General features: G+C 35.1%; 1 protein-coding gene across 1 annotated transcript; it reads left to right on the top strand.

Annotated features, from left to right (window-relative positions):
• Positions 1-194: 194 nt before the first annotated feature.
• LOC105329976 (mRNA export factor GLE1) lies at positions 195-8,602 on the top strand. The gene is made up of 13 exons (XM_034480413.2): positions 195-275; positions 703-824; positions 1,058-1,439; positions 1,825-1,973; positions 2,486-2,546; positions 2,706-2,752; positions 2,983-3,263; positions 3,409-3,515; positions 4,580-4,715; positions 4,934-5,043; positions 6,586-6,798; positions 7,142-7,332; positions 7,898-8,602. The coding sequence occupies exons 1-13, from the start codon at positions 198-200 to the stop codon at positions 8,346-8,348; spliced, it is 2,328 nt and encodes a 775-aa protein (XP_034336304.2). The 5' UTR covers positions 195-197; the 3' UTR covers positions 8,349-8,602.
• Positions 8,603-9,589: the final 987 nt, after the last annotated feature.

Raw genomic sequence — 9,589 nt, 5'->3', positions numbered from 1 at the left:
AGAAGGATATTTCATAGGCAATGCTCTAATTAAATAACGGATTAAAGATTTTTTTAATCAAGGAACATCGTTCGTAGATCCCATTATGTTTTCGCTTATTAGCCGAATCTTAAAAAGTGTAGCCCGAGTTCGAGTTCGAGTGATGCTAGTTCCCTCGTTAAAAAAATAATAAGATAAAGGATAACAAATTAACAACGATGGCGAGTATTGTTTGTCTGTTAAAAGCCTCGCCAAAGGGACAACTGAAATATGAAAGCGATCCAAATATTGAAAAGGTAATCTTAAAATTCAAACATAAACCCAAAATCCAGCTTGTTGGGACCATTGGCACAAATGGTTTATAAAATTTCCCGAATGGTTTTTCTGTCATTTGATTGATCGATCATTTATCGTTAGTAGATCCATATAATTTTGGGCTTCAATCTTATTTATGTCTCTGTTCCATTGTTAAAACAATTTATCTATAATTAGAGTTTATTAAATTACTTTCAATTTGTCAAAGCCAATATTTAGATCTCAGATTAATCAATTATCCCCCCAATAAAATTTATGCTTTTAAACTACAAATGTAATTAATTACTCTTTTAGTAGAACATTTGATAATTTTGAGTTTATAAGGTACGTTCGTATTCATGCTGTCTTACTCAATAAGGAATAATGAAAAAGAATATCGATATTTCCTGATATTTTTCTGTGTTTCAGGAATATTTTGACAAATATTTGTCACCACCAAAATTGAGTAGGCCTCACCAAGAAGTCTCATCAGAGAACAGTTTTTGTTACCATGATGAAGATGAGCGATACTCAGAAGACACTTCAGAAAGGTATACGAATTCACTCTTTTTATCATGTTTTTGGCACCTTGCTCCAAATTTATAAACTGGTAAAAGTATGCTATCAAAATACATAAATTTTGTTATCAGTTGGTTCGTGACACAATAACAACTTTATGCTGCTTAACACACCAAAGACTTGGATCCATCACTTAGCCCTAAAATGTTTTTTCATGTGTTGAATCAAGAAAGTTATTTAAGATTGTTATTTGTTTCTTATTTAGTGACATTTCTGAATCCATTCGAAATCTCCGAGTTGAGGTTACATGTAGAAACGACAAAAGGAAAACACAAAAGAAAGTTCAATTCACCACAAGAAACAACAGCTTAGTCCATGATATGAGAATACAAGTTGACAAGGAGAAGGCAGGTTTTCCCGATCCACACAATAAGAATGGTCATGATAGAAATTTAAAAATCAGCTTTAACGGTAGTGGAGGTGAAGCAAACTTCAAGAAGAATGGATGCGGAATGTTGATTGAGAAACCGTTAGATCGTCCATCCCTCAGTAAGGAGCAGACCAGGAAGATCGTAGTGTCTCCAGAGTATAACAAGAGTAGGCGAGACATTCAGTTTTATGAAGAGGAGCTCAATAGCAAATCTAAGGTAACTCACAGAATCCAAAATAGTCTCCAATATTGCATAATACTTGTATACATATAAAGATAGGTTGAACTTCGATATCTCAAACATTGACATCTCGAATACAATGGATATGTCAAAGTGATTTGTAAGTCCCAATCACTTATTCTTTAATTATTTTACCCTCAATATCTCGAATACTCGGATATCACAAAGTTTTTAAACAGCCCCATGTAGTTCGAGATAACAAAAGTTTTGCTGTATTTCATATCATTATCGATGGGTTTTTGTGTCCCAATGAAGATATTTTATATAATGCACAAAAAAGAAAAAATGCTCCCACAATGCAAAGCAACAAATTATCAATAAAAAAGAAATATTCTCCTACATGTAATGATTCTTTTTCTAGATGAAGCTCGAACAGAAGAGGGACCAGTTTAAGAAAGCTGAGAGGAGAATCAATGAGAGAGCAGAACAGAGGATCAATGAGTTTGAGAACAGTCGACTGGAGAAGGCCAGGAATCAACAGCTGATGCTAGAGCAGGAGGAACGAGAGAGGTATCATTCAGTTACATCTAGCAATGAGAAAGATTACCCGATACTTATGTATAGACTAACAGTCTTGTATAAGTCAACTACACATATTTTCAATAAGAAAGGTTTGAGACTTAGTCATATAAAAGTCAACTACATAAGGCAATAAGTGAACTTTTGCTCTCCAACAAACTTAGTCTTCTATAAGGCAATTACAACTCCATGTACAAAGAGCAGTGGGTGAATGTTTGCACACCAACAAACTCATAAGACTTAAGTCAACTTCAAGTATGTGAACATAAGAGCAGAGGATGATCTTTTATCTCCAACAAATTTGCAATCTTATGTAAGTCACCTAGCAATAGGAGAAATATAACTTGAATCAATAGACAAGTCACTTAATGATAAGAGAAGTAATTCACACAGTCTTACAGTCATATTATTTCAAAATTTTTAATTTGAACTCAGCTTTATTTTTTCAGAGTAAATGAAAAGTAAATTTGGAATGATTAAGAAATTTATTTATATTTTTCAAGGTCAGCAAAATTAATTGAAAAACAGAAAAAGATAATAAAAGATCATATAGAGTATGCAAAGGTAAGTAATGCGTGCTAATATTTGTATTTCGTATTATACTTTGTTTTTCAACACACTTGCTGTGACTGTATGGTGTATCATACTTTCTGCACAATGCATGTCGAGCATACAGTTGGTGATTAGATTAGCTAATGTGTATGCTTTGTTTTGTTTAATTAGAGGGTGGAACAGAAGAAAGAGAGAATTCAGGAAGAAATAAAGAAAAAGTAAGTTTGAAAAAAAAGCTACTGTTGTGGGGGTTTTTTTACATTTAAGATGCATTTAACATGTACATCAATACATATTCATTAGTAGTTCATAAGGAAAAACAGGTGCTCGGTAGATGTTCATATTGCTGGAAATCCTGATTCCAATTTCCCCCTAAGATTAATGCCCCTTTTCTTTTGCTGTTATGTTTGCATGATATGTTATGACATTGTTGCCATTTTTCACACAGAGAGGAAGAAAAGTTGATGATCTGGGATAAAACAAAGACTATAGTGAGTGAATGCAAAACCATCCTAGATAGAATAAAAACACTGTACACATCCTATGCAGCCAAACTGCCAGAGAATGTTGCTAAAGCAGTTCACAATGGCCAGCAGAGATACCACATGTCTCAGCAGATCGTGGCTGTAGAGGATAGGGTCCCAGACATCAGCAACAAACAGCTGGTCACCATCACAGAGAACTTCCGCCTCCTCTCAAACACGCTGGACTTTGTCCAACAGGCTATCCGTAAGTGTAACGTTGTAATGTGCTGCATGGTACAATACAGTGTATATGTATATGATAGATGTCAAAATAATATGAAAATAGAGACAACGTAACACAGCATGTGCTTATCTTACATCACTTTAAAAATAATTGTTATACATTGTAGAAGAAGTAAAGGAAAGAGAAAAAAGGGAAGCCGAGGCAAAGGCAGAAGAGGAAGCGAAGAAGAAAGCAGAGGAGGAGGCGGCCAGGAGGGTACAGCCACCCCCTGCTGTAAGTGTAAATAGCAGCACTTAATGGGGCATCTGATGTAAAACTAAACAACACTCAAAACATCTTAAACACTCTGTCATTGAAAGGGGCATCAAAAATGATGTCAATTTTTCAAAATTTTCGATGGCATAGATATACCTTATTATGATCAATAAAAAAAATTAGTTTACATCAGAACATACAGTACAGAAAAGAATGAAACATGATAAAACTACTTTTAACAGCCCTTTTCAGTGTATAGAAATATCAGTGTTTAAAGAAATGCAGTCTAATAATTAATTTAAATATTTAAGGTCAGACGACACGTTTCTTAATTAAGGTCTTCCGTTTCAAACGGAAGACCTTATAGTGATTGTAGTGTTTTTTCTTTCTTCTTATTTTTTTTCCCCTTTTTTGTCGGCAGAATATCTCAGAGATGGCTTGATAGATTTCCCTGAAATTTTCAGGGATGATAGAGAATGAAAATATCTCAAGATGCTTTATTAATTTTTTCGAAATTCCTGTCTGGTCGTCCGTTTCCTGTTTCTTTGATGCTGGTATCTTTCACTCAGGATGAAAAAAATAATCTTTGTTGGAATTTGAAAGTTTACATAATCGATTTCATAATCGATTGTGAGCTGCCGATTCAATTTGATTATCGATAGTAAAATTGGTCTGATTTTACAACACTAGTGGTTTATTGGTCTTGTTTATTTAAGTACTAAAAATAGTGCAAATCCTGAATCTGTCTAGATGTACAATTCCTATTGCAAACATAGCTTTCAGCTTCTAGTGTATAAATCAGAATTCTTCAATTCACAATGTTTCAATTTTTTCATTCCTTTATTTGCAAATTTCATATTGCACTTTCAATACATGTACATGGACTGTCATCATTTACTTATGTGTCCTTATTAACTATATAAATCTGAAACTTCGGGATCAATTTTTCTTGTCCCTAAATATATATAACTTTGGGGAGCGATATAAAAAAAAAATGAAAATTTCATCATCAATTTTAGACAGTTGTGAAGAAAACTGAAAAAGAAAGTAAAGCATTATTTACATGTACTGTTATATCACAGGTTGAACACCCAGGGCAGCCATTGGATTCCTCCACTCCAATACCTGGAGACACTGGATCAGGACATCAGGGGGCACCACCTGGGGCAACCGCTCCCCCCACACCTCCCACATCGGTCGCACAAGTCAGACCCCAAGGCAAGCACCTTCAAAAACGCTTAATTCTATAAAAACAAAGATTTTTATCATCTTTATTTTGAGAGTAAGAGATTTTATTTCAATGCAAAAAGAAAGAGAAATAATTTACCACTCAAACTATATTAATATATATATATATTAATATACATTAATATATCAGAATTGCATCTCACCACCCTTAGATGGTTGTGTTCATTAAAACTACCATGTGTTTACAGAGGGGGAGGTACTGTGTGTGGATGTAGTGGCTTTCCAGGAGTACACACGATTACAGCAGAAGCTGAAAGACACGGAGACAGCTATACAGGTGCTGTCATCTACGTCACAGGTAAACCTTATACACAGGTGTCATCTACCTCACAGGTAAACCTTATACACAGGTGTCATCTACCTCACAGGTAAACCTTATACACAGGTGTCATCTAATTTACAGGTAAACCTTATACACAGGTGTCATCTAATTTACAAGTAAACCTTATACACAGGTGTCATCTAATTTACAGGTAAACCTTATACACAGGCGTCATCTAATTTACAGGTAAACCTTATACACAGGTGTCATCTAATTTACTGGTAAACCTTATACACAGGTGTCATCTAATTAACAGGTAAACCTTATACACAGGTGTCTTCTAATTTACAGGTAAACCTTATACACAGGTGTCATCTAATTTACAGGTAAACCTTATACACAGGTATCTAATTTACTTATACACAGGTGTCATCTAATTTACAGGTAAACCTTATACACAATTGTCATCTAATTTACAGGTAAACCTTATACACAGGTGTCATCTAATTTACATATAAACCTTATACACAGGTGTCATCTAATTTACAGGTAAACCTTATACACAGGTGTCATCTAATTTACTGGTAAATCTTATACACAGGTGTCATCTAATTAACAGGTAAACCTTATACACAGGTGTCATCTAATTTTCAGGTAAACCTTATACAAAGGTGTCATGTAGACAAAATGCCTGTAACACACCAAGCGGTGCAGAGAAATTGAATATCGCGTTGGCGCGGTATGATAATTTGTCTACATCACTTGGTTATGTAAGGCTGAACGTTTCATTTAATCTTACAAAAATAAATATACCCAAAACGCGTGATGACTTTTATATTTGTGCTCATGGTGCATGGATAAGCTAAGTGTATTCAAAGGAAATTGATTGCTGCAGATTTTCAATGCAAACATACGGGGAAATATACACTGAATGTAAATATATAATTTTGTCTACAACAAAAAGCAACATTAGATTGAAACTTATACCAATACAACACATTAAGATTTTGTAAACAATAACAACTTGAGCTTTGTATTCTAACCACAGTAACTCACTTGAAACAATATTGGACGTTCAAAATTTGACAAAGCATTATAAACATCCATATTGACCATTCTGGACATTTAAAATGAATAAATAAGTTGAAAAGATGTGAGCTCGAATCATGTCCAAGTCCCTTTAAGAAATTCATGAAAAAATATATTTTCTGCCATTTTCCATAGCAAATGAATCACACCATCGATTACTGGTAATGTTTTATGGAGTTAACTTTTTAGAGAAAAGAAAAACAATTTGTAACACAAGGAAATAAAAAATATAAATTAAATACTAGTATAAGTTAAAGCCCCCCCTTAAGGTAGTCAAAAACAGTTTCATATAAAATTCAGGGCAGGAGGGGGGGGGGGGTGTTACTTAGAAAAAAAAAGCATGATGGGTAGGGATTTTCCTGCTATTTTTATTATGATAGCTTGGGCTAAATCAAGATTTCTTTTGAGTTACTATACACATGTTTATATGTATCCTTCTATTAAACATAACACTTTAGAACTTTTCTTTTTCATTTTGTTTTCTTTCAGTTGAAAAAGCTGAAGTTTGACCTCCAGAAGGCGGTGAACATACCTGTGAACGCTATCTCAGCAGTAAGTGGGGCCCACATGAGAGACAAGCTACAGCGCCTCCTGGTGTTACTCTCCGGCCAACAATTGGAGATAGCCAACAAAAGAGTCTCGGTCAATGAGCACCCAGCGGCCTTGACCTTCTGTAAACACCTCATTGCAAAGATGGTAGTGGTAAGTTATGTGGCGTTGAAAATTGTTTTATTATTCTCACAATCTTATCTAACAATGAGTACATGTATTCCTAATTAATTTATTTAAATGACCTAAAATTAATTCATAAATGATATTACAGAAAAATATTTCATGTGATTTGACAATTTATTATCTTTATTTTCTCAAAGTATATGAAATGTATGTTATGTGCAGCACAATGTGATAACATTTAATATTAAAATGCCTTTTGGCCTAAAAACATAACAACATGACAGTAATTATCTGCTCAGAGGCTTTGATTTTTCTGTAGTACAGTACAGGACAAGTGCCTTCCTCTATACTGAATTTATTTTATTTGTAGAAAAAAGGAGAGGAGCAGGTCTCCTCGATCTTTGAGTCAGCCTTTCCCCTGGCGGCGGTGACGGTAGGGATACTGGCCGAACACCCAGACATCAAGGACCTCCTGCTGGCACACTTCCAGCTGATGTGTCCGTACACCGTCCCCTACCACATCCCCCGTCAGGAGGGTCAGTCCACTAAGGATGTCCATATGTAAGTCAAGTCTAAACTCGCTCACATTGGGACCTGAAATGGATTTCTTATACATCAGAGTACTGTATACAGGGTTATTTTTGCCCCATGTACAGGTAATTTTTGCCCTTCTACACTTGTGCCCCATTTCGCCCCGTCTTGAATTTGATTAAACACAGTTGTTTAAAGGGAGATGATTTTGAGACATTGAAATTCGCCAAGTCTCTAATTCGCCCCCTGACAACGAGGGCGAAAGGGGCGAAAATAAAATTGGGGGGGGGGGGGGGGGGTTGAATATTTCCCTGTATACAGTATTGTAAGAGTATATGCATGTATTGTTGAACTTGTCTAAAATCTCAGATACTTGTACTTGCTACCTCTCTCTTAGAGAAAGATAGAGAGATAAATTCATGTATTTAATATGTACTTACACGAACTGCTATTGAGGTGTACAAATGTAAACGGTTGATATTTGTTTTTGTCTCATTTTGTGATGCATATATATTCATTTATATTCATATGTGTATATGTACGTGTAAACTATCCTCACAGAGCTGTATGATGATTATAATTTTTGTTTGTACAGAGCGAGAGGGTACAAATACGACAGCGATGGTAATGTGGAGAAACAGGACAAATTCCTGAAAAGGATGTCTGGAATTATGCGACTGTACGCCTCTCTTATGGTCTCTTATCCACCAAGGCGACAAAGTGAACATCCTTTTGGGATTGAAAATGCCTGGTTATGGCTGTCAAGAGTGATGAACATTCAGCCGCTTCCAGACATAACGGCTACCATGGTGTTTGACCTTTTAGAGGTCACCGGACATGCCCTTTATAAGGAATACAGAAAACAATTTTTGAAAATGCTTCATATTCTGATTCGTGAATTCCTTCCCAAGCTCAAATCTGTGGCATCTTCAGGGGGAGGAGGCCCTGTGTCTCGACTAGAGGCACTGATCATGGCTAGTATACAGCGACAGGGACAAATTCCACCACCAGAGGGCATCCTGTCCCCAAACTTCTGGTTCTCTTGATGAACAGAGATTGAAGTAGTTTCTGTTAGTTGTTACCTGTGTTGTACATGTACTATTTAAAAAAAAAACTATTGTTCCAATGCCAAAAATGTTCATTATCTCTGTCACCTTTATTTCATCATTTAAGCAGTACAATTAAATATAAGGTGTTCATAATCAAATTATAACATTCAATATTTATGGCTGCTGTCATCTGGTTACTGCTCACTGTAAAAATATTGCATGGTTTTAACAATAAAGAAAGTCAGTTATTACTTGGATATTGCGTTTTCATTATGCCTCGAAAACCATTGTCAACCTCCGCTTCGCGTTGGTTGACAATGGTTTTCTCGGGGTGTCAATTTCAACTGTTACCCTCCCGAACAGGCACTACTTATATGTTCCCACCGTTTTCATCACAGGCCAAACCCGTTTTAACGTTAATTTCAATGTAACCTTAAAAAAAGATTTATTTATGGTTTCATTGAAATTAATGTTAAAACGGACTTTGTTCCTGTGATTTTCATTAAAGAAGTGTTAACCACTTGTAACATGTGAAGTAGTTACATTATAACTTAAACTGAAGCTAACCTCCACTGTTACAAGATACAGTCAAGTTAACATTCTCTGTCACATAATATATTGTAGTTGCCCTTTTCTGTCACATGTTGAAGTGAAGTTTTATACTCTTGTCACATGTAAAGGCCTATATATAGTGTAGTTTCCAGCACCTAATTATACTGTATAGTATATATTCATGACTGTATGCCAACATGGTAATTGTCAATAAATGAATTGAACTGAATAATGATGTTGGCCTCTCCTGTCACATGGTATGGTAAAGTCACTTATTGGACCTTTTGATGATGTTCTATTTTGCAGTAACGGTAAATCAATGTCACAATCTAGTGGTAAATCAATGTCACAATCTAGTACATGTATAGATAACATTTTCTTGTTAAACATTAATAGTCAATTTGAATTTATATACAGAATTTATTTCGGTGTCTCTGTTGTAGGACATTTGCTTGAAATATCTTGCATTAATTTGTGGCCACAAAATAAACATGCACACAGGCGAAGATTAAAGGAACGGATTTTTTGTTACAAGATCCTTCCAATATCATTTGGATTGATCATTGGTATATACAGACTTGCACATCGGCAATTGCACCTATCTTAATAACAGAAAATCTTATTACATTTTATTGAGTTTAGCTCGTACAGCTTTGATGATCATTTGTTTAAATACTGTGTAAACG

This window comes from Magallana gigas, chromosome 3 (genome assembly GCF_963853765.1).
Source record: "Magallana gigas chromosome 3, xbMagGiga1.1, whole genome shotgun sequence".
In the NCBI taxonomy this organism is placed as follows: Eukaryota; Metazoa; Mollusca; class Bivalvia; order Ostreida; family Ostreidae; genus Magallana; species Magallana gigas.
The sequence above is the reverse complement of the archived record's forward strand: the minus strand, read 5'-3'. Positions and strand labels throughout refer to the sequence as shown.

Excerpts from the sequence above, each read along its gene's own strand:
- LOC105329976 (XM_034480413.2), top strand. The coding sequence starts at position 198 with ATGGCGAGTATTGTTTGTCTGTTAAAAGCCTCGCCAAAGGGACAACTG. Across the intron at positions 2,753-2,982 it reads CAGGAAGAAATAAAGAAAAA|AGAGGAAGAAAAGTTGATGA; the intron begins GTAAGTTTGAAA and ends TTTTTCACACAG. Across the intron at positions 6,799-7,141 it reads TCATTGCAAAGATGGTAGTG|AAAAAAGGAGAGGAGCAGGT; the intron begins GTAAGTTATGTG and ends TTTTATTTGTAG.